Source organism: Macrotis lagotis, chromosome 1 (genome assembly GCF_037893015.1).
Source record: "Macrotis lagotis isolate mMagLag1 chromosome 1, bilby.v1.9.chrom.fasta, whole genome shotgun sequence".
NCBI lineage: Eukaryota > Metazoa > Chordata > Mammalia > Peramelemorphia > Peramelidae > Macrotis > Macrotis lagotis.
Window position 1 is genome coordinate 195,519,925 of NC_133658.1, and position 25,829 is coordinate 195,545,753.

A 25,829-nucleotide genomic window follows, 5' to 3' on the forward strand; every position below is an offset into this window, starting at 1 on the left:
TGATTTTACAAATTTCTAATTTGGTATTTTTAATTTATTTTTTTCTAGCTTTTTTATTTGTAAGCCCAATTCATTGATCCCCTTGTTTTCTATTTTATTCATGTAAGCATTTAGTTATAAATTTTCCCTAATTACCACTTTGGCTAATTCCAATTTTGGAATGATATAATTGTCATTGTCTTGGATGAAATTATTGATTATTTCTTTAAAATTAGGTTAATAGTTTCCAATTAATTTTTAGTCTATCTTTACTTAGCCATTTATTATATGTAATTTTTATTGTGTCAAGATTTGAAAAGGATGCATTCAATATTTCTGCTTTTCTGCATTTTATTTTTGAGGTTTTGTGCCCTAATTTAAGGTCAGTTTTTGTGTAGGTACCATGTACCACTAAGAAAAAGGTATATTTCTTTGTATCCTCATTGAATTTTCTCTAGAGGTCCATAAATTCTAACTTTTCTAAAATTCTATTCACCTCTTTAAATTCCTTTTTTTTTGGTTTATTTTTGGTAAGATTTAACTAATTTTGAGTGAGGGTGGTTGAGATCACCCACTAGTATTCTGTGATTTATTTTTCACTGATTATGCCTTCCTGTAACTCATTTAGCTTCTCCTCTAAGAATCTGGGTGCTATACCACTTTGTGCATATATGGCTAATATTGTTATTAATTCAATATCTGTGGTACCTTTTAGCAAGATGGACTTTCCTTCCTTCCCTCTTTTAATTAGGTCTATTTATATTTTTGCTTTGTCTGATATTAGAATAGTTACCTCTATTTTTTTTTAAATTCAATCACAGCATAATTTATTTTTCTCTCTGGTCTTTTACTTTTACTCTGTGTGTATCCCTGCTTCAGATGTGTTTCTTGTAAATAACATATTGTTGGATTCTAATTTTTGCTATCACCCTATCACCGTCTTTTGAGCGGGGAGAGTTTATCCCATTCATCCTCACAGTTACAATGACTAACACTTCCCTTAATTCTGTTTTTTCCCTATTTTTACTTTATTCTTCTCCTTTCACCCTGTCCCTCCTCACCAGTATTTTGATTTTGCTCAACAGGTCCCTCAATCCTCCCTCCCATGTATCAGTTTCCTATTTTTGTTTCCCCTTTCCCTCCTCCTCTCTTTTTTTTTGGGTAGGATAAATTTCTAATTGGAAATATGTTATTTCCTCTTTTAGCCAAATATTTTGAGAGTAATATTCATTTAATGCTCACACTCTTTTCTTATACTATAATGGGTTTTTTGTGCCTCTTCACTTACCCTCTTCTGCCTTCACATTCTTCTCCTAGCATAATCCTTTTTTTCATATCTTAATTGTTTTATGCATGTCTTATACCCTTTTCCTCTAAGTATATGCCTTTCAATTATGCTAATAAAAATACAGTTCTCAAGAGTTACAAGTATTATCTTCTCATTTAAGGATGTAAACAGTATAGTCTTACTAACATATTTTTATTTACCTTTTTCATATCTCTTGAGTTCTATATATTCAAATTTTCTGTTCAGTTTTGTACTTTTACCTGGTAAGTTTGAAAGTCCCCTATTTTGTTGAATGTCCATATTTTCCCTTGAGTGAATATGCAAGGTAGTTGATTCTTGTTTGTAACCCAAGCTTCTTTCCCTTCTGGAATATCATATTCCAGACTCTCAAATCCTTTAATGTTGAAGCTGCTAAATTCTGCATAATCCTGACTGTGACTCTTTTGTATTTGAATTGTTTATTTGTGATAGCTTGTTGTGTTTTCTCCTTTATCTGATAATTCTAAAATTTGGCTAAAATATTCCTTGCAGTTTTTATATTGGATTCTCTTTCAGGAGATAATTGGTGGATTCTTTCAAGGACTGTTTTACCCTTTTGTTCTAGGATATTTGGTCAATTTTTCCTTGATAATTTCTTCAAAGATACTGTCCAGTATATTTTTTTACAGATAGACCAATAATTTGTAAAGTAGTTCTCTTTCATCTATTTCCAAGTCAGACATTGTTCCTAAGAGGTACTTGATATTTTATTCTATTTTTCTGGTTTTTGGTTTTTTGGTTTTGTTTGATGGATTATTGTTGTCTCCATAGAGTCATTGGTTTCCATTTCCCCAAGTCTAATTTTTAGGGATTTATTATCTTCAGTTAGTTTTTGTATCTACTTTTCCAGTTGACCAATTCCTTTTTAGGAGTTGTTTCCTTTTTCCATTTGACCAATTGATTTCTTCAGTCAATTTTTTGTCCTTCCTTTTCCAGTTTTTCATGATTCTCCTTCATGATTCTCATTTCCTCTTTCCAATTTCCCTTCTACCTCTCTTTGCCTTTTAAAATCCTTTTGATTTTCTTCAATGAGTCTAATTTATAATCCCCTTTCAAGTTTCATATGTAGACATTTTGTCATTCTTTCCTCTTCTTGGATAGCATTTTGATCTTCCCTTTCACCATTGTGCCTTTCTATGGTTAGAGCTCCTTTTGATTTTTTTTGTAATGTAAAAAATTGAGATCTGCTCCTGGAGAACAAGGGGACAGAGTTCTAAGCTTTTTATGCTGGGGACTAGAGGTCTGGGTATCTGGCTTTCCATACTGGATTCTCAGATGCTCACTGCTTGCTCCCTCTGTTAAAATACCCTGATTCATTCTGCCTCTTATATCAGCATTCCAGTGCTCCCAGTATGCCATCCTCCCAGGGACTGGGTCCCTTACTGCTGGCTTGTTTGACTGCTGGCCTGCTAAGAAGATTCTGGGAGCCTTGCCTATTGAGCTGTGCTGTGGCTAAGAGACTTCAGCAGGTTTCTCAGTTCCTCTGTCTATGCTAGGATGTACTCTCCTTCTACCCACATGAGGCAGGCCTTTCCTGAAGTCCCTCCAAGTTTCTCTCTATCGTTTTGTGGGTTCTATCACATTTGGGTCTATTTAGTATTTATTTAAAGTTGTTTCAGACGGAAAATGGAAAAATTTCTGGGAGCTTCTTAGGCTTCCTCCATGCAGAAAGTCCTCCCTCTCTGAATTCTCCCTCTTTAAAGCATTCTTCTTCCTTTCCCTTATTTTAAAAGCAATATAAATTGCATAATAGCACTGTAAGATTTGCAATGCACCTTACATATATTGCATTTGATCGTTATAACCCTGGGAGATAGGTATTATTATTGTCTATGTATTATAGACAAAATTGAGGCATGGATTTTAGAAGTGCCTTACCTTGAATCACACAGACACTAGTTTTCTCCATAGGAATTTTTTTTAGTTTTTTTTTTTTTGCAAGGCAAATGGGGTTAAGTGGCTTGCCCAAGGCCACGCAGCTAAGTCATTATTAAGTGTCTGAGACCGGATTTGAACCCAGGTACTCCTGACTCCAGGGTTGGTGCTTTATCCACTATGCCACCTAGCCACCCCTCTCCATAGGAATTTGAGTTCAGCTCTTCCTGGATCCAAGTCCAACATTCTTTTCACCCTACCATCTCTCATCCTCAAAGAGTATTTCTCTCTCAGATAATCTGTTAAATTGTAATGCATTTTACTTGTACTTTAACTTTTCCGCTTCCTGATTTTGGTCATATATTGGTGTTACTTGTTAATAGTAGATTACCATATATAGCTTTGCATTTTCATACAAGATTCTTCTTGTCTTCTAGAGTTTGTAAAAGAAAGTATTTATCATTTGTCTTCTTGTAAATAAGTCTCTTGGACAAACACCTGGAGAATTAGTCCTGGCCACTTTATCAGGCATGTAGATGCTTGTTGCCAAGGATATCAGAACTAAATTGATTTATGTATGGTGGGCTTTCCACCTTTGTAACAGTTAGTCATTGTCCTGAGTGGTGAGGAAACAGAAAGCTTTAAGAGAATTTCTATTCTTAAAGAGCTCACAGTCTGTTGAAGGAGAAACAGACAACTTTGTACAAAAAAAATTATATACATGATAAACGAGTAATAATTAACAGAACATAAGCACTAGAATTAAAGGGGATCAGAAAGGATTCTCTGTTGAAGGTAGAATTTAACTGGAATGTGAAGGGATGGCAGATGGAGATTAGGAAAGAGAGCATTCCAAGTATTGGAGAAAACCAATGAAAATGTGAAATCATTGTGTATTAAACAGAGTGGAAGTTAGTGTCACTGAATTAAAAAAAATATAAGTTAATATAAGATTTAAGAGAACAAGAAGGTAGGTAGATTATGAAGGTCTTTGAATGTCAAATAGGATTTTCTAACAGATACTGGAGATGATAGTGAGTATTCTCATTTAGTGAGTAGAGGTGGGACCTGGTCAGAGCAGTGATTTAGGATCATCATTTCAACAACTGTATGGAAAAAGAAAAACAAACAGGAGGACGAATCTTGTGGCAGGCAAACGGATCAGCAGGCAGTGGCAAACCCGACTAGCAGAAAATGGCAATAATCTAGGTATGAAGTATTGAAGGATTAAGCCAGGGTAATGGCAGAGCCAGAAGAGATAAGAAGGAATTTTGGAGAGATGTTTAAGTTGTCTTAGGATCAGTTTAGATATTTCATATATTAGAGAAGAATGGAGGATGACAGTAGGATTAAAGGCCTGGGGGATGGTGCATTAAATAGCATTAGAGAAATATTGAAAGGTAAAAGATTTGGGAAAGGTGGTGAATAATGAGCACAGTTTTGAATATTCTAAGATATCTTTATAACATCCTGTTTGAGTTGTCCAGGATGATGTGATACTGCAGAGTAGTGGAGAAGGCTGGATATGAAGATTTTAGAATCATAAGTATAGGAATGCTAATTATATCCATGGGAGCTAAAGACAGCACCAAGGGAAATTAAAGAGGATTAAGAGGTTGAGGCAGAGTCCTGTAGGATATGAGTGGGCATGACCTGGAAGAAGATCTGGTAAAGGAGACTGAGGTAGGGGGTGGGAAACAAGAAAAGAGTAGTGCTTTAAAAACCTAGAGAGAAATGATTATCAAGAAGAGTGATCAATAGTGTCAAAGCCTTCAGAGAGATCAAGAAGGATGAGAACTAAAAAAAGATCATTAGATTTAGCCATTAAGAAATTGTTATTTAATTTGAAAAAAGCAGATTCAATTGAATGATGAGATCAAAAGATAGATTGTAGATATTTAAGATGACATAAAAGGAAGTGAAGGAAATGATTACAAATATTTATAGATATTAAAGTAGCAGTCAGTAAACAGAACTAGTTTGAAGATAAGTAAAAATAGGGATGATTTAGGGAGCAATCTGCCCAAAGGATACAAAATGATCACTTATTCATTTAGAGGGATTTGCCTTGGCAATAAAAGTCACATCTCCATACAAAATAGGGTTGAAGGAGAAGACTGCAGTAGAAGATATTATAGGTGGTGTGGGATGAGAAGAGGAGAAGGAGCTCTTGGCATAGAGCCTCATTTTTTTTTTCAATAAAATATGAAGGAAAATTCTCAGTTAAGAGGTGGGAGAAAAGGGAGCCATGGATGATTTAAGGTGGGAAGAAAAAGTTTGGAAGAGTACTTGTGGTGACTGCAATCATGAATTAATTAGGGAGATGTAGAAAGATTGTAAGCAGTATGAGATCCCTTGTGATTATGAAACAACTTTGTAGTAAAACCAAGTCAGCAGTTTCATGTGCCAAATAATATGACTATGTTAAGTTACCTTTATTTACCAATTAGTCTATTTCATTTCTATTCCAATACAAAATGAGACAATTCCACAAACAAATCTAATCAGCAATGCCTATTTAATACTAATCAAGTCTAATTGCCTAATTTTATCCTCCTTTTACACTAAGATTCAAATAATTCCTTGAAATTTTCTTTGATTCTGTGAACAATTAAAAAATTCCAAGTGATTCAAAGAGTAATGTTAGATATTTGGTGGGTATAAGCAGGTAGTAATATATTACCAATGATGATTTGAGGGCAAGTACAGAAAATGTAAAATTAGAAAAGGAATTTGATGCATGATATAATGAGAATAAGTAGATAACATAATATACTACCAGACACTTTCACTTGTGTCCATGAAAAGTTTAAAAAAAATAAAGGAAGACTTTTAAGATTAGTGAGAAGATAAAAATGTATAGGGAAAAAACTGTGAATAAATGCAGTAATTAATGAGTAGAAAATAATTTTAAGTGTTACTATAAGCCAAGTACTGTGCAAATAGAAATAAAGATAGTCTTTGCCTTCAGAAAAACTCAGACTCTAATTGTGGGAATTAACAGATATAGGAGAGTTCAGTTGCAGAACCGAGGTCAAAACCAGGAGCATGGAGGGGAGAGGTTTACCACTACTGGAAAGTGGGGAATGTACCTAAGGATCCAAGTAGAGCAGAGTATGAGTTCCATCCTGTAAACATAGGAGAAAGCAGTCAGTATCTCTCAAAGATGGGAAAGAGGGATTGGGGAGTTAAAATATGTAAAGTATTTTGCAAACATTAAAGCGCATTATATGTAAGATGAAATTTCTGGGGGGGGGTGGAGCCAACTTGGTAGCATGAAGGCAAGAATTCCTGGAAACCCATTCCTCAAAAAAAACTTCAAAAGCCATCAAATTATGACACTAGACAGAATTTAGAGGGGCAGAACCCACTGAGTGAAACAATTTTCCAATCCAAGATAACTTAGAAGATTTGCAGGAAAAGTAAGTTTCATGGGAACTGGGGATTGGAAAGGGCTGCAAAGCAGCCAAGCTGGAGCAAATCAACTCCAGCCTTCCAGCAGCAGACTGTGGGGTCCCTGGGTACCTGGGGGCACCTGAGTGCTTGGCAGAGGAGGTGGTTTTCAGACTTCTTGACCCAGGGATCACTAGGGACAGCTTGAATGGGCAGTGAGAAAACTCTGCACTAGAGTGAGCGAGGAGCACCTGCCTCAGAGTAACCCTGTGATGAGAACCTGCAGCAGGAATTGGTACTTCCAGAGCACTCAGCCCACAGGCAGTAAGGGGATGGGGAGAGACTGCAGAGGTCTCTCTCTGCTCTCTCTGCTGTTTGCCCTCACTCAGATCCAGGTTGCAGTCTGGGCCCTTATAATACCATAGCCGAACAGAGAACCTCGTTATAGCTCTAGGGCAGAGGGGAGGGCCTGTGGTCATCTGCATACCAAAGTACAGGCAAAAGAGTAGTCAGAACCTCTCATAAGACCTTGGAAGAATTAGGGTCCCTTTGGGGTGTCCTAAAGCCCCCCCCCAAAATATTGGAAGTGTGGTAAATCAGTTATAGACTGAGGAAATGAGCAAATGACAGAAAAAGAAGAATCTGACCATAGAAAATTTGGTCCCATCTAGGATCAAAATACACACTCAGAAGATGACAATTCAAAGCTTCTGTATCCAAAGCCTCCATAGAAATAGGTAATGAGCTTTGGTAATAGAAGAGCTCAAAAAAGACTTTGAAAAACAGGTAAGGGAGGTAGAGGAAAATTTAGGAAGAGAAATGAGAGCAATGCAGGTAAATATGACAACCAAGTCAGCAACTTGGTGAAATAAAATACAAAAAATACTGAAGAAAATAACATTTTTAAAAACCAGTTTAGGCAAAATTTAAAAAAAGCAATCCAAGAGGCAAATGAGGAGAAGTATGTCTTAAAAACCAGAATTGGCAAATTCAAAAAAGAAGATTAAAAAAAGCTCTCTGAAGAAAATAACTTCTTCAAATGTAGAATGGAACTAAAGGAAGCTGATGAAATTATGAGAAATAAAAAAAACAGCTAATCAATACCAAAACAATGCAAAATTAGAAGAAAAATGTGAAATATCTCATTGGAAAAACAACTAACCTGGAAAACAGATCCAAGAGAGATAATTTAAAAAAATTATTGGGCTATCTGAAAGTCATGACTAAGAAAAGAGCCTAGACTTCATTTTTCAAGAAATAATGCAGCAAAATTGCCCTGAGATACTAGAAGCAGAGGGTAAAATAGAAATTGAGGGAATCCACAAATCACCTCCTAAAAGAAATCTCAAAAGAACATCTCCCAGGAATATTATAGCCAAATTCCCAAAACTCCCAAGTCAAAGAGAAAATACTAAAAGCTGGCAGAAACAAACAATTCAACTTACCATAGTCAGGACTACACAGGATTTGGAGCATCTACATTAAGGATTTATAGGGCTTAGAATATGATATTTTAGAAGGCAAAAGAGCTTGGAGTGCAAACAAGAATCAACTACCCAACAAAATTGAATATCCTCTTTCGGGGGAAAAGATGGATTTTCAATGAAACAGGGGACTTTCAAGCTTTCCTATTGAAATGACCAGAGCTGAATGGAACATTTGATCTCTAAGTACAAGACTCAGCTGAAGTATAGAGAGGGTGGATGAGAAGGACTAATTATGAAAGATTTAATAATGCTGAACTGTTTGTATTCCTGCATGGCAGGAAGATACTGATAACTCATATGAACCTTCTTATTTATAACAGCAGTTAGAAGGAACAAATATAGACAAAGCACAGGAGGGAATTGAATATAATGGCAACATATAGTATAAAGATGGAATCAATGAGTGATGAAAGTACTGGGAGGAAGAGGTTAATATATTTCACATAAAAGAGTCAAGAAAAAAAGCTTTTTGCAGTAGAATGGAAGGAGGGAAGGAGAGGGGGAATGAGTGAGCCTTAATTATCATCAGAAATGGCTCAGAGAGGAAATAACACACATTTACTAGGGTATAGAAATCTGTCTTACCCTAGAGAAAACTGAGAGGAAAGTGATGGGATAAGGGAGATGGGGGGGGGAGTAGGTGATAGAAGGGAGGGAAGATCATGGGAGAGGGGAGTCAGCTATATAACACATTTCTGAAAAGCAACAGGGTGAAAGGAGAGAGAGAGAGAACAGAATAAGTGAGAGTGGGGGGGATAGAATGGAACGAAATATAGATAGTAATAGTGATTATGGGAAAAGATATCTAAGATACTTCTCTGGTGGACTTATGGGAAAGAAGGCAACTCATCTCAGTGACAGAGCCTTTGGAATCTGAACACAAACTGAAGTACACCTTTTTCCCTCTCACTATTCTTGGGGTTTTTCTATCTTTTGGGGGGGAAGGGGGAATATGTTTACTTTTTACAACGAGGTAATTGTAATAATATAAAATACATGAACCATAAAAATGAAAAAAAAGAATTAAAAAAGGGGAGTTCTCATTGTGCTACTCAGAGATACCTCTGCCTACTCTACCATGCCTCAGAATCATCTTTATTGCTTAAAACTCATCACCTGAAGGATCTCACCAGCCTTGTTACCTCTCCACATCATACTATATTGTTTAATGACTGAAGTCATGAATACCACAAACTTCCTTTGAAGAATTCAGAACATCTCATTTCTCACACAATTGCACTATTCTAGGATACCTCTGACTTCTCCATCAAATTCTTCCAATTAGATACTACAGATTTTTATTATTCTCCTCCCCCAACCACTACCATTTTCTACCTCTTTTTGTATATTATTTTCCCCAAGTAGATTGCAATCTCCTTGAGAATAGGGGCTGTTTTTTTCATATTTTTTATCCCCACAGTTTGGGGATAATAAATGCTTATTGACTTTTGACATTATATAAATGACAATTTTTATTATCTCTGTGTAAGATTAATCAAACCACTTTCTAGCTCTTGGCCTAAACTCCCACCTCAGTAAAATGAAAAGGTTAGACTAGATAATCTTTGAGTTTGAATATTAAAATGTCCTGTTAATCTTTTGTGTAAACATATTAGGATATTTTTATTATTCTTCTGTATCAGTTTTCTATTTGTATTTTTATAGGTTAGAACTATATACTTTCATTTGCATAATCATCATATTCAGTAACTAATTGAACTTTTGGACCAAAGGATAATAAACTAAACTGTCTTGTATTAGCTGAAGTTTCCCTATTATTTACCTTAACCGGGAAGCTGCCCTTATCTGTAGAATCAGGCTAATTGCACTTGGTTCCTCAATAAGAACTAAATAAAAATTCTGGTCATATGGTAAGAGTTATCTCAGATATCTTATTTGATTGACTTGTATTTTTTAAAAATTTCCGGAGGGTTTCTTGTTTTTAGGAGAAAATAAGAGTCATTCACTGTATTAAGAATCAGATGTCATGAGTTTCAAATATTTCTTCCCTGCTCTACACCTTAGATACCTTATGTGAAAAATGAGGCAACTGGAGGAAAGATCTACGATCTGGTTTTAATTTTATATTTTTATGCCTTTGAACAATTTTCTTTGCTCAAATCTCTCACCTTTTGGTCTTCTTGCTTCTTGTTTGCCTACCTGCTTCCTTGCCTTGAACCTTGATATTTATCTATGCCCTAATTAGGTGGTAGGATTATAGATTTAGAGTTCCAAAGAACCCTGGAGATCGTGTTCAACCCATTTATTTTATGATGTGGAAATCAAAGCTAAGAGAATGAGTTTTCCAAGGTTATACTGGTGATAGAGCCAGTATTCAAACTTCATCAGAGCACAGGCTCATAGAGTCTCCTAACTACAAGGTTAAAGAATTTCCACTCTGACACACTATCTCCCTGAGAGGTTTTAACCTTAGCAATATAAATTCCTCAAGGAGAAAGGTAGAGTCTTAGTCATTTTTATTCCCAATGAATAACCCATTGCCCTCTACTGAGTAGACACCAATAAATGATTCTTGATGATAGTAATTTTGAAAATTCCATTTTGGCATATGCAGGAAATGTGATGAAGGGTGGTATAAATGATCCTAATTTGCTAATGCATTGTTTTAAGACTTGGGAATACAGTCAAGGACTGGTCTATTTATATTCCTCATTATTTGTTTCTGTGACACCATTAGGAGAGATTCATCTGTGTCTATAGGATTGGAAAGAATGGGGAGAGAAAAAAGTAGTGGGTAGTAGCCAGGCATTTAGAGATGGAATAAATTGATGAGTTTGAATGTGGCAGGACATTCCTTGAAATGTTTCATCTAATTGTTACAAACTGGTGTGTTCTATTATAATGAGGGGAGGTTCCCTGCCAAAATGGTTAATTAGTGTTTGATGAATATCGACAAAACAGTCTGTCAGTCTGTGGTCCTCTCCCTTGCTTTATACATATGCTTCCAGATAAGGCAGCAGTCAATTGAATTCTGTCTGATTGACAGCTGTCAGCTGCCGATGTATCACAAGTAATGATGAGACAAGGCATTTTCGTAGCCCTGTAATGATGAAGCCAGTGAAAAGAGTGAAACCTGTTCAGACCAAGCCATTATCCATTGGATCAGGTTTCTACTTCCCTTAAATGGGGAATTCACCCCTTCAAACTTGGTTTGAGATGCTGTGATAAAGTCTAAAGTAACAAGATTGAGAAAGAGATAGCTTCTGAGCACAGGCATAAACTTTGACCATGCCATTCTTTTATTATAATGCTTATTTTGTAGCACAATTTTTTTGTTTCCTTACCTCATACAGTTCTGAGTAATCTCTACTATAATCCCCATCCCAAACCTCTCACAAGAAGAAGTTAAGGAAGACTAATTAGCAGTTGCAACTGATAGATAAGACATGTCAGTGAGTCCTGCATTTTAAAGTGTGTCTTTAAAACCCTATATTAAATAAGTCCTGTTCTGGAGAGACCCCCTACTCTTAGTAGGTTCAGAAGAATGGCATGCTGATATAAAAGACTGAAAGGGAACAAAGGTAGATACCCTACGTGTGAAACAAAAGAACATTACTGAGTGGTAGATGCTTGGTCTAAAATAGGAATTCTTCACCAGGGATCATGAACTTCTTTCCATCATTATAGTCAGGAGATTTTGGAATGTGGATGGGAGGAAAATACAATTTGTTCTCATTACCCTCTTACTAAAATTTACCATTTCTTTCAATTATTGAAAAAATCATTCTGAGCAGGGGTATATATGATTCACCAGATGGCTAAAGGAGGATATGACTAAAAGGTTAAGAAGTCATACCTGAAAGACTTTACTCATGTCATCAGTCAATATTTGACTAAAATGACAACAAAAGAAGAAATGCTTGTTTATCAGCTTTAACTCTCTTGTACACTCCAACCAAACTGGATTATTTGCCATTTAGAATGGACCATCATCCTTCTCCTTGTCCCCTACATTGATCACCAGGCTTTTCTGTTCACTCTACATATAAAACTTCTTGTAGAATGTAAATTCCTCTTTGAGAGTAGGGGCTATCTCACTTTTCTAATGGCTTTCCCAATACTGAATGCTTTGCAAATAATAAACATTTAATAATTGATTTTTCTTTCCTTTAATAGGATCATAAGGTAATTTATATTGATTTGGAAAAGACCTTAAAAGTCACCTAGTGAAAATGCCCTCATTTTATAGATAAGGAAATCGAGTTGTAGAATATTCCCATTGTTTGTCATGCTATTAAACTAAAAATATGGTTTGACTTAATAAATGTTACTTTTTTTTTTCAGAGATGCTACCTGTTTTGCACAAATGCATTCAGACATCTGCGCCAACTAGTTGCCTCACACCAAATACTTATTGAGTATTTCTTATGCACAAGGAACTATGATAGATATAGGGGAGATACAACAAAGAATGTCTTCAGTCTCATCAAGCTTAAAATTTAGGAGAGAAAATAAGAAAAGTACACAGATAGCATAGTATAATTAGAATGTAACAAGTCATAGGTATAAGAATTGAGGGACTTTCAGTTTCTCATGGTCTGATTACCATCCCTCCAATAAAAGTATTGGGACATATACCTGAAGAACAGATAGGTAATGGTCCTCTGAACTGTGACTAGATTGCTGATACCAATGTGAACATACAGACATAATAAAAGTTGTAGAGATTGTTAGTACCTTAAGGCATTAAATAAATGTAATAGTAGCAGCAGCAATAGTAGTGGTAATGGTGATGGTGATGGTGATGGTGATGGTGATGGTGATGGTGATGGTGATGGTGATGGTGATGGTGATGGTGATGGTGGTGGTGATGGTGAAGGTGATGGTGTTGGTAGTGGTATACGTTAAGGCACTATATAAACAATATATACAAACTTTAGCAACAGCTATAGTAGTGGTAATGGTGATGGTGATGGTGATGGTGATGGTGATGGTGATGGTGATGGTGATGGTGATGGTGATGGTGATGGTGATGGTGATGGTGGTGGTGATGGTGAAGGTGATGGTGTTGGTAGTGGTATATGTTAAGGCACTATATAAACAATATATACAAACTTTAGCAACAGCTATAGTAGTAGTAGTGGTGATGGTGTTGATGGTGGTGATGCTGGTGGTGATGGTGTAGTATTACAATGCTTTCTTACTGTATTCTCCCAACTGAATGATTTTTAGAAGATAGAGTATATTATTTAGAGGATACAATATATTATTTTACAGTAATATACTGCATATTATTTTATAAGTGAAGCATTAAACTATATTCTCAGGAAGAAGTCTACAATAAAACTAGAGAATCATAAACATTTTTCAAATACAGAAACAAGTTCTTTAAAGATATGAAAGTTATAACCAAATATAGTCATATCTCACCTTGCTAAAGTGTAATAAAAGAAGAATTATTTTCTTCTGTTACAATTGTAAACATATTTGAATATGAGACTAATGAGTTTTGAAAATTCCTATTTTCTATTTTTTTTTAGGTTTATGTGGTAATTGTCTGAACTATCTTACTTTTCTCTTCCATATTTTTATGACAACTTTGTTTCATATTTGCAAGAGTTGATATGGATAGAAATTAAAGAAAAACATTAAAAATTTGATATGTTCTGTAGAAATTCAACAACTTTTGTTTTATGTCATGTAGAATTAACCTGATAAATCCCAGTACTATTTGAACCTGGTCGGCAACATGCTTCTATTTGGGTAAATTTCTCACCTTATTCCTTTTCATTAGAGAAGTCCATGGAAATTCACAAAGCCTGTCTCCAGTTCAAATCCTCATCAAGTGAGGATTTGAAAGTCCCCAATTAGATTTTCTGCTTCTAGTACCTTCCCTCTCTGATATCACACAGAGACAATATTCCTAAAACACAGATGACTAAGTTGCTCCCTTAGCCAGAGGATTTCAGACTCTTATTGCCCATAACAGGAATATAGTACCACTGGGTTGGTATTTTAGAGCCTTCTGAGATCTGACTCCCATCCTACTTTTCTAATTTAATTTCTTATTACTATCTTTTATGTCCTACCTAATATACTCCAATTCTGCTGCCTCGTCCCTATACATAATCTCTCATCTTTTACCAATGTACCTTTCTATAAGTAGTTGACAACATCTGGAATCGATTCCCCTCTGACCTGTGCCTTTAGCTTCTTTCAAAACACAGCTGAAATTACATCTTCTAAACTAGACTTGTCATGTCATATACATAGGTTATACTCCTTCCTCTCAGAAATACTCTGTAAAACATTGTAAATACTTTATAGTTTCTTATCTACAGATATGCTGAATTTCTACTCCACAACCCCACCCCCCCAACATCAGATCCTTGAGGGAGACTGATTTCTTTGAATTAGCTATACCAAACCCAAACTAGTTCTGTGGAAAAGCTATTGTAGTCCCTGTTAAATGTTTCTCAATGGTTCTCAGATTTGAAAATATATTCCTAATAGGTAGTTGTTTGTTGTTGTTGCTGTTGTTATCCTCTGCCATCTCCTCCTTTTGCCTTATATCTTCCCCAGCACTAGAGTCTTTCCCAGTGAGCTCTGCATTTTTAAAATGTGGTCAATGTACTTAGGCTTCAGCTTCAGTATTATCTTTCCATTGAATAGTCAGAGTTAATTCATTTAAGTTTGATCTTTTTGCTGTCAAAGGGACTTTCCAAAGTTTTCTCTAGCACTGTAGTGTGAAAGCATTGATTCTGTAGTACTCAGCTGTCTTTATGTTCCAACTCTCACAGTCAAATATTACTATTGGAAAAACCATAGTTGTGACTATTCAATGTTTTGGTAAGCTGATATCTCTTCTTTCTAGTATGCTGTCCAGAATTGCCATAGCTTTTCTTCCAAGGAGCAAGTGTCTTTCCTTTAAACAACTTCTTAGTTTTAATGTTTTTTTTAAATGGCAAAACATTGTCAGAAATTGATAATGTTTAGGGAGTTCCCTAAACTCTCCTTCATAGCAATCAGGAATTTTTCAATGTTTCTGTTTTTCAAAAGTGTGAGGATTGAAAAAAATACTATAAAATGCTGAGTTTTAAAATAATATATTCCAGTCTACAGGTCTGGAGTTAGGAGAAACCTGGATTTCATATTGACTTTGAGATAAAAAGTTATCAGAAGTTCCATTGATTAGATATTGTATCACTGATCAAAACAGCAATATTGAGATAGTTAACTTGAGTTTTATTATTATAGTCAGGTTTCAGGGTACATTGAAAACTTACCAGTGTGCCCCTCAATTGGAGAATGTATAAACAAGTTATGGTACATGAATACTATGCAATATTATAGTTGTATTAGAAACCATAAATGGTCAGACTCTAGAAAAGCATGGAATGAATTATAGCATCTGATGCTGAACAAAGGAAGTAGAACCAAGAGAACAATGCACACATTAGCAACAACATCATGAGATGATCAATCTTGATGGAAGCAGCTCCTCTCAGCAGTTCAGAAAGCTGGGACAACCATATTAGACCAGCCATGGACAATATTATCCCCATCCAGAGGAAGAAAAACAAACAAAACAAAACAAAAAGCCTTCAGAATGTGCTGAAATTTTTATAAAAATTATCTCATATGTATTTCTTTCCTTTAATCCTAATGCCTCCTACTGCAAATGACTAATCTGTAAACATGTTTATCAAAAATATGTATATCCAATTGCTAACCTGTCTGTTTTCTGCTAAGGCAGGGGGTGGGAAGGGAGGGTGGAAGGAAATTTTGTAACTTAAAAATATACATGTGCATATGGATAAAAAATAAAAAGAAATTAAAAAGAAATAATAAAACAAAACCAAAAGAATGGGAAAAAACTTATCAGTGGGAGAGTCCAGATCATTACCTTCAACTATTTTATATAGAAGTTTAATACATAAGAAGCATATAAAATTGGAATTTTACAGAATGTAGGATGGGAAGAAAAGGGTATACACATTTAGCAACAAATAGAAAAAAGGATAAGATAAAGACACCTGTTGGCTGTTGAAAACTGGAATTATGATTTGTTTCTCAAACTTTATTTTGAAGTTGATATGACCTTCTAGTTTCTAGAAACAATGTATGAAGCTCAAAATCAAGAATGGAGCAGTGTTCTCTTCTCATTGTAATGGAAGCAATACATCTGAGTCAGTTTCTTTCCCATCGCAGTCTTTCTTTTATCACAGTTGTGGCAAGAAACCTGAGTCAGAGTTTCTTTTGTCATACTTCTGAAGCATACTTGATATGTGCCCAAGGGCTAGACATTTAATTTCTCTGGGTCTCAATTTACTTTTCTATATAAAACAGGAAAATAATTCTGGAACACAGAAAATGTGTTTCAAATCACACTAATACCTAAGAATCTCCTGATTCTTAGTGATCTATGCATCAGTTATTAAGTACCTTCTGTCTAAAGACAATCATCACACACCCCAGCTGCCCCCATCCTACTCTCATGTTTCATCATAGGATGCAACCTTGGGTTATGTAAATCTTTGCTAGAGCAGCATGAGTTGTGGCAAATTGTATCAAACTAGAGCTTGAAATGATGGCATTAATTTAATCAAATTGATCCAGGGTGCATAATGAAAATAGTCAAGAAATGTTCTCCATCTAGGTCAATGGAACAAAATGACACTATACAAATACAGAAAGAAAAAAAAAATTGGAAAATAAACATACAGTAACTTAGAGCTATATGATAACATGGGAAAAGATCAGGACATGATAAAAGCATAAGAGAGTTTAGGGCTCTTTCCCCTTAGAGTGATGATTGAATGAAAGTACTGCATATTAATTTAGTCTCTTCCTCCATATAGAAAAATGGAAACCAATAAATAAAAACTGAGTAGAAAAATGCTATGTGTTTTTAACTCTATAGCTGACATTCAAATAAATGGGCATGTCACTATGATCACATTTATGATTTAGTGAAAATTATGCTGTTTTCTTCTGTGCAGACCCCTCTCTCCAAGTCATGAGTGAATCATGATTAGAATTCCATCAATATTTCTAAGCTATGTCACTTTTCACTGAATAATTACATCCTTTGAGTCAACATAGCTCTGTCCTGATGTAGCGAATCAATGTGGGATAGGATTGAAGTGGTAACTTCTTGTTTCCAAAAGAGTTTTTCTATTCCCTCTTCCCACCCAGACCACATTATGGTAAGTTTCAAAGAAATATTATAAAAGGACAAAATTTTAAGAAAGGCAAATTTCTTAAACCTATATGGTATTGCAATTTTTCTTATTCTTGAATGTTGTTGTCTAGGTTCTCTGGGTTGAATGTTAATTTATTCAGTCTTTTTCCTTTGCCCCCTACACTTTCTTTTTTTTTAAAAATTGAGATTTTATTTTTCCAAATACATGTCATGAAGGTTTTCCAAAATTCACCCATATGCATATGTATATTTTTAAGTTACAAAATTTCCTTCCACCCTCCCTTCCCACCCCTCAGCAGTGAATTTAGGTTAGTATTGCACACACAAATTTATATTTAATATGTTTACAGATTAGTCATTTTTGGTATGAAGAGTTAGGATTAAAGGAAAGAAATACTTAAGAGATTTTTTTTTACAAAGTGGATGTAGTGTTCATCAGATTGTGAAGGATTTTTTTTGTTTTATTTTATCTTTCATCCTCTGGATGAGGACAGCATTGTCCATAGCTGGTCTAATAGCCTATGTCCTAGCTCTGATCTAATAGTCTATGTCCTAGCTCTGATCTGTTGAGAGCAGTTGCATTCAACAGGGTTGATCATCTCACAGTGTTGTTGTTAATGTGTATATTGCTATCTTGGTTCTGCTCCCTTTGCTCAGCATCAGATCCTAGAAGTCATTCCATGCTTCTTTAGAGTCCAATAATTTATGGTTTCTTATAAAACAATAATATTCCATGGTATTCATGTATTATAACTTATTTAGTCATTCACCAGTTGATGGGCTTCCCCTTGATTTCCAATTCTTTACCACTACAAAAAGAACTGCTATGAATATTTTGGAATATGTGTGACTTTTTCCAATTTTTTATGATTTCTTCTGGATATAGGTCTAGAATTGGAATTGCTAGGTCAAAGGGTATGAACAGTTTTATTGCTCTTTGGATATAGTTTCATATTGCTCTCCAGAATGGTAGGATCACTCTACAACTACACTAGCATACATTAATGTCCCAAAGCTCCCATACCCTCTCCCATCTTGATCATTTTCCCTTTTTCTCATCTTAGCCAATCTGATAGGTGTGAGGTGATACCTCAAAGTTATTTTAATTTGCATTTCTCTAATCAATAACGATTTGGAGCAATTTTTCACATACTTATATATAGCTTTAATTTCTTTATTTGAAAATTGTCTATTCATATCTTTGACCATTTATCAGTTGGAGAATGACTTGTTACCTTATAAATTTGATGCAATTCCCTATATAATTTATAAATGAGACCTTTATCAGAACTCCTGGTTGTCAAAATTGTTTTGAAGCTTTCCGCTTTCCTCCTAATTTTGGCAGCATTGATTTTATAGTGTAAAACCTTTAAAATTTAATCTAGTCAAAATCACTCATTTTGCAGGTTTTGATGTACTTTATTTATTCTTTGCATAAATTTGTTCCCTTTCCATGGATCTGACAGATGGAGTGTTTCTTGATCTATCAATTTATCTATGGTGTTGCCCTTTTCTCTTAAACTCTGTACCCATTTTGACCCTATTTTGGTATAGGGTGTGAGATGTGGGTCTATGCCTAATTTTTGCCAGAGTATTTTCCAGTTTTCCCAACAATTTTTGTCAAATAGTGAGTTCTTATCCTAGAAGCTAATGTCTTTGGGTTTGTCAGACAGTAAATGAATGTAGTCATTGATTATTGTTTCTTTTGAACCTGTCCTAATCCACTAATCCATTACTCAGTTTCTTAACCAGCATCAGACAGTTTTGATGACTGATACTTTGTAGTATCATTTTATATCTGGTAGAGCCAAACTTTCTAAAAGATTGGTTTAAGCTGGTATTTTAGCTGGTTATAAGTTAAGACTCTAGCAGTGGTGGAAGCAACTGACTCATTCTTTATTATAGTTGATTATTTCACCAACTAATACAGGATAATTTCTTTGTATCTAGAAAAAGAATATTATCTATTTCCTCATGAACACAAAGGAGGGAATCAGAGCCTTAAAGTATTCAGATTTGACAGAGAATTTCCTACTTTCCATACTGACCTAAATTTGTCAACTTAAGGATATTAATTATACTTGGATATTATGATGATAATTTTAAATTTAACTGTAATTTAATTTTAAATTGTTTCCAGAGTTCCATTTTAAGCAAAGGAAATTGAATGCTTTCATCTCTGGTAGACAGAAAATGAAAGAATTCTGTGCCATTTTTTTATCCTATAAGCATTCATTGAGGTCCTAATCTGTGCCAGGCATCTTGCTACATTTTGAAGATAAAACCATATAAAAGTGAAAGTTCCTGTTCCCAAGGAACTTGCATTCTTCTTTCAGGAAAAAATATCAAGTATTGTTACTCTATATAAATCTTTAAAGAATCATTGATTTAATAAAATAATTCTTATTTACATAAAACCTAAAACTTTACATTATAAAATATAGTTATTAGCTTTTTATCTGAGACTATTGTCATGTTTATTTAAAATTTTAAATTGAGAATCAGTGTAATATAATGAATAAAACTGTCCTAATGAAGAGAGTCTTCAAGACTCAGGAAATCCTAGGTTCCAGTTCAACCTCTGATCAATATGGTTGGTACAATTTTGTGAAGTCTTTTCAGAAACTCTATCTATAACTATAAGTGACAATACTCTTTCTGATCTGAATTGATAGGAGTTTTATTAGAACCTCCAAAGAAACTCAATGCCTGATATAATAAATAATAACAATTATTATTATATTTTAAAATTATTTTTTCAGAATAATATATGAGAAGTAGTGTGGTTTAGTGCCAGTGCTATAGATATGTTAGGAAGACAGGGGTTTAAATTTAGCTTTAGATATATTTTAACTGTGTGACCTTGGCTTAGTTCTTTATACTCTATGTATCTCAGAAAACATCCTGGGCTTATCCATTAAATAAACAATAGTTTGTATTCTAAATTTTCATAAGGAGTTTTCTAGACCAGGGAAATCACAGATTTGTGTGTATTTGAATAATAGAGATAATAAGTAAAATCCAGACTTCTAATCAACTTTGTTATTAATTTCCATTCTATAAATTCCTGCAGTGCTCAGTAGTTTGTTTCTTTTTTTCTAATAAATTGTTTCTGATTGAGTCACATCTAAATAAGTAATGAAATATTCTCTTTTCTAGTGGTGAATTGTTCTGATCCAGGATTTGTTGAAAATGCCATTCGTCATGGACAACAAAATTACCCTGAAAGCTTTAAGTATGGGATTAGCGTCATGTACCATTGCAAGAAAGGCTTTTACTTGTTGGGCTCCTCTGCCTTAACCTGCAAAGCAAATGGTTTATGGGATAGATCATTACCCAAATGTTTATGTAAGTATTCACTAAAATTTGCACATATCCCTTTTCCAAATGCTACCCTGCAATAAAACAAAAACAAAAAAAAAAACCCCAAAACAAAACATACAGCTTCTCTAATACAAAATATTAATACTCTCTCCAAAAAGACATCATTCTACCATATATATATATATATATATATATATATATATATATATATATATACACACACACACATATATATACATATTTTGCAAAGCTTAGTAAGAACATATTATAATAATGAATTATAGCCTTAACATGAGAAAGTAATTTGCTTTTTGGAGCAAAGGCAATTTTCTTTTTGAACATAGGCAGGAAATTTAAGAAACAGATTTATCCTCAAATGACTTTTTTTAAGATAGACAAAAATACTAGAGAAATATAACCTCTATAAGATTACATTCCTAATATGCATCATATGTGTGCATGATAAAATTAGCTAATGATAATTACATTATTGATCAATTTTCTGAAAATCCATAATCCATTCTTGCTCTTGTATGACTTTCAGCTCTTAATAGCATTTTCAGATTAGGTTTGCACTGGATGGTTTTGCCTGAAATGATTCTGCCAGCCTTGCTCTTAAAGAGAACTCACACATCCAACTGTACCTCTAAGTTTAATTTCCCTTGAGAAAGGGTAAGATAACTTCCTCAAAATGTGTCACAAATAAAATCTATGTACTTCAAACTAGTAGGTATAATCTTGGATAGAAATTAGGAAATACAAAAGTCCAATATGTCAATATCTTACTATGTTCCTTGACTTTATAGTCTCTGACACATGAATACTTAGGGAATTTTGCTGAGAGGTGGATATTTTCTCTTTCAAAAGATTTTTGGAAGCTCTACTAAAGCTTTTTAGATGATTCTATTAGTTTCTTTCATGAAGTTAATGAGTTCTAAATCCCTAGAAAGGGACATTTTAACTGGCTTTCATTTTCTAGGGTAACTAGTCCCTACCAACTCAGTACCATTAACAGTCCAAATTACTATGAATGAAGAAATGTGAAGACCTCAAAGGAGCATTTTGTGTCCTTATGTACTGCTTCTCTGCTACATTACAGCAGAGATAAATAGTGATTTTTTTTTCTCCTTTACCTAGAATTCGTTATTTGTCAACCATTTCACTTATCCTTATCTAATTAGTTTCTCTTTAAAACTTTTCCCAGATGAAATCATTTTTCCCCTTCTCAAGATAGGGAATGAACCACCAATATAAAACAGGGTAAGAGTTCATGTTACTTGGAGAGTGCCCAAGGTATTTTAGTCTCTAAATCGAACTGTCTCATCTCCTACCTGGGCAACTAGTGACCAATTTAATTTCCTTGGTTTTTCATTTAGTGGACTCTGCAAAATTAGTTGCATCTTAGTCAGTTTGATAACAAATGACCATAGGATAATGGTCCATTAGGACAATGACCGCTGTCAACACAAATTTGGCATCTTATTAGGAAAAAAAACCAAAGAGATACTCATTTCTTTTGGGGTAGCCCAACTTAGTTTTTGATCATCATCTACAGATTTTGATAAACTAAATAAATTCTACAGAGCACCTTATGTGAAGGGAAATAGTCATGTAGGTTATGATTTGGTTCTTTCTAGAAGACTGGAGTAGGGGAGAAATAAGATATTTTTGTACCTCAAAGAAGAAAAAGGTAAACGGTACCTTCTTAAGAGGTAAAAATGGGACTCCAGTGTCTGTTCCAAATATTAAAGCTTAAAATCACACTAAGAATTAGGGGACACCTTATATAGTGCTTTTGAAACTAAGCCTCCCATCTTTGCTAAGGATGAAAGGAAAGCTCTTATTTTCAGCTTACATAACTTTTCTGTATGAAGGCTAAAAATCGTTCCCTAATAAGTACCAGAGGAAGGAGGAACAAGTAAATTAATTTGTGCTTCATTTGTCACCAAATAATATTCATCTCAAATCCCCAATGAAATCTAGAGATATATAACAATATATCTAGAAATATATTGATGATTTAAAAGGAATAGGTAAGGCATGTCAGCATTTTTTTCAGTATTCTCCATTAACATGTCATGAGTTCCTTTGTCTCCAAGTTACTCCAAAACAAAGTATAGATGTTTAAAAAGAGTAATGAAATTAATTTTTTTCCTTCTCCCCCCCCCCCAGCTATTTCATGTGGACATCCAGGTGTTCCTGCCAATGCTATCCTTACAGGAGAACAATTTACGTATGGATCTATAATTCATTATTCTTGCACACTGAGCCGAACTCTCATAGGAAATGCTACCAGAGTCTGCCAAGAAGATAGTCACTGGAGTGGAACCCTGCCACACTGTTCAGGTAGAAGTGTTCTGCACTCATTTCACAGAATCACAGCATAGTTAGATGATACTTGAGCATGTTAAATCTATCAGCATTTATTAAGTGCTTATCATGTGCCAGGTACTATGCTAAATGCTGGAACCAGGCCATCTCTATTCAGCCATACTGAAAAAAATATTCTTTTATAATATGCCTTATAATAGCAAGTGACCAATTGGCTAGGTTTAGCTGAAAGATCTCTAATGAAGAGATAGCCTCTTCTTTAGTCAGTCAACTCTAATTTAGGGGTAGCTTTTCCTTACTCTAAGCCTGAATTTTCTTTTGGGGGGAATTTTCTACCCATTTCTCCTACTTCAATTCCCCAGGGCAAGTCTAACTCCATGGCAGAAAAGATTCAGGTTAATTTTTTGAGAGTCTCACTTTTCCCCTGCCCCAAAGCAAGCAAGCAAAGAAACAAAAACTTTGGTATATTTCCTAACCAGACAGTCAGAAAATAGACATTGACTCCAGATCTACAAGCCTGTTGCTATAATAAATCAAAAGAGAGTTTGTTTAAAAAAGTGGAAGAACCGAAGAATTAGCTGTACTCAGTGAACTATAATTAGTCCCCCGCCCCCCCCCCCCCCACATAGAATTATAACTTAACTAACAAGGAAACTAGGAGAGAAAGGTGATAAGAAAAGGAGAGGATGATAAAAAAAAGGACAAAAGAAAGCAATGATCAAAAATCGAAACAGACTTTTAAAGAAAGATCGCACAAGACGAGAGAGAGAGAGAGAGAGAGAGAGAGAGAGAGAGAGAGGCAGATACAGAGACAGAGAGACTGAGGCAGAGACAAAGATACAAAGATCAAAAGAGACTGGCACGAGGGGCAGCTAGGTGGCACAGTGAATAAAGCACCAGCCCTGGAGACAGGGGTAGCTGGGTTCAAATCCGGTCTCAGATACTTAATAATTACCTAGTTGTGTGGCCTTGGGCAAGCCACTTAACCCCATTTGCCTTACAGAAACCTAAAAAAAAAGAGAGAGAGATAGGCACAGAAAAACAGAGAGAGAGAGAGAGAGAGAGAGAGAGAGAGAGAGAGAGAGAGAGAGAGAGAGAGAGAGAGAGAGCGAGCTCATTTATGGTTTCATTTCTAGTTCATTTATGGTTCTGGTCTTGAGGCTTTCTCTCATATTGAGTTTTTTCCTCTAGTAGTTGGGGACTAAAGTTTTGTCTGGTATCTGTTTGTATGTGTCCACTGTAAATTCATTCATGAACCCTTGATAGAAAACTGTAAGGTGATTCTATCTCCTTGAGATTGATTAAAATTTGTATGGCTGAACATAAGGGTTGTTTAATAAGGGAAAAATATTTATTATAATTTGTTATGTCATTGAACCAGTCTTTATTCTGTACAGTGTTACAGCAAGATGTAAAAGTTGACATATAGAGATATATGTCTCAATGGGAAAAGTTGTTTGTTTTTAGTTTTAATTCCCCCCTTAATTTGTTATATATTTTAACATTCTATTTTAATTTTGAATAACAAGTTCTCTTTCTCCCTCCAACCACTTGCTCCCATACCTACTGACTAAGAGAAGGCAAGCAATATGTTATCAGTTACACATTTGAAATTATGGAAAATATTTCCATATTATCCATGTTTCCAAAAAGAAAGCAAGAAAAATAAAGTGTGAAAATTATATTTCAATTTGCAAAATTACACTGCAATTTGCCAGTTCAATTTGTGTAATTTGCACAAGGTTTATCAGTTTTCTTTCTGAAGGTGGATAGTATTTTTCATCGTGAGGCCTTTATTATTGTCTTAGATCATTAGGTCAATCAGAATAACTAAGTCTTTCATAGTTGATCTTCATTACAGTTGTTCAATGATCTCCTGGTTCTGCACACTTCCTTTTTCTTTTTTTAATGAATTTTTAATAGATTTTCTATTTTTCCAAATACATGCTACAAAATGTCTTTCAACATTCATCTGTATGCATGTGTCTATTTTAAGTTACAAAACCTCCCTACCCCACTCCCTTCCCACTTCCCTCCCCTCAGTGGCAAACAGTCAGGTCAACACCACACACACACACACACAAACACACACACACACACATTCTGGACAAACATGTCTACAGATCAGTCATCCCCAGCATGAAGAATTAGGACTAAGGTAAAGAGACACATAAGAGATAATTTTTATAAAGTGTTCCTCAGATTCCGAAGGGTTTTTTCAGTCAGCCACAGATTCTTTTTTTTTTTATTAAATATTTTATTTATTTTGAGGTTTACAATTTTTCCCCTAATCTTACTCCCCCCCCACCTTAAGGAAGAAACATAAAGTATAAGAGATAACAAGATGAGACAATAAGATATCAGTTTTTTTTTCTAAATTAAAGGAAATAGTCCTTGGACTTTGTTCAAACTCCATGGTTCTTTCTCTGGATGCAGATGGTATTCTCCACTGAAGACAGCCCAAAATTGTCCCTGATTGTTGCACTAGTGAAATGAGCAAGTCCATCAAGGTTGATCATCACCCCCATGTTGCTTTTAGGGTGCACAGTGTTTTTCTGGTTCTGCTCATCTCACTCAGTATCAGTTCATGCAAATCCCTCCAGGCTTCCCTGAATTCCCATCCCTCTAGGTTTCTAATAGAACAATAGTGTTCCATGACATAAGTATACCACAGTTTGATTCCCCAATTGAAGGACATTTACTTGATTTCCAATTCTTTGCCACCACAAACAGGGCTGCTATGAATATTTTTGTACAAGTGATGTTTTTACCCTTTTTCATCATCTCTTCAGGGTGTAGACCCAGTAGTAGTATTGCTGGATCAAAGGGTACGCACATTTTTTGTTGCCCTTTGGGCATACACTTTCTTTTTCAATTGTTCATATAGATCTTTCCAGGTTTTTCTGAAATCATTCCTTTTACCATCATGCTTTATAACACAATATTA

At 34.8% G+C, this 25,829-nt stretch overlaps 1 protein-coding gene across 1 annotated transcript in view; it reads left to right on the forward strand.

Annotated features, from left to right (window-relative positions):
- CSMD1 (CUB and Sushi multiple domains 1) overlaps nucleotides 1-25,829 on the forward strand; it is a 2,413,561-nt gene that overhangs the window by 2,332,920 nt on the left and 54,812 nt on the right. The window contains exons 62-63 of the mRNA XM_074209535.1: nucleotides 20,387-20,575; nucleotides 22,724-22,897. Of these exons, the coding sequence (XP_074065636.1) occupies nucleotides 20,387-20,575; nucleotides 22,724-22,897 (363 nt within the window). The remainder of the gene's footprint in view (nucleotides 1-20,386; nucleotides 20,576-22,723; nucleotides 22,898-25,829) is intronic.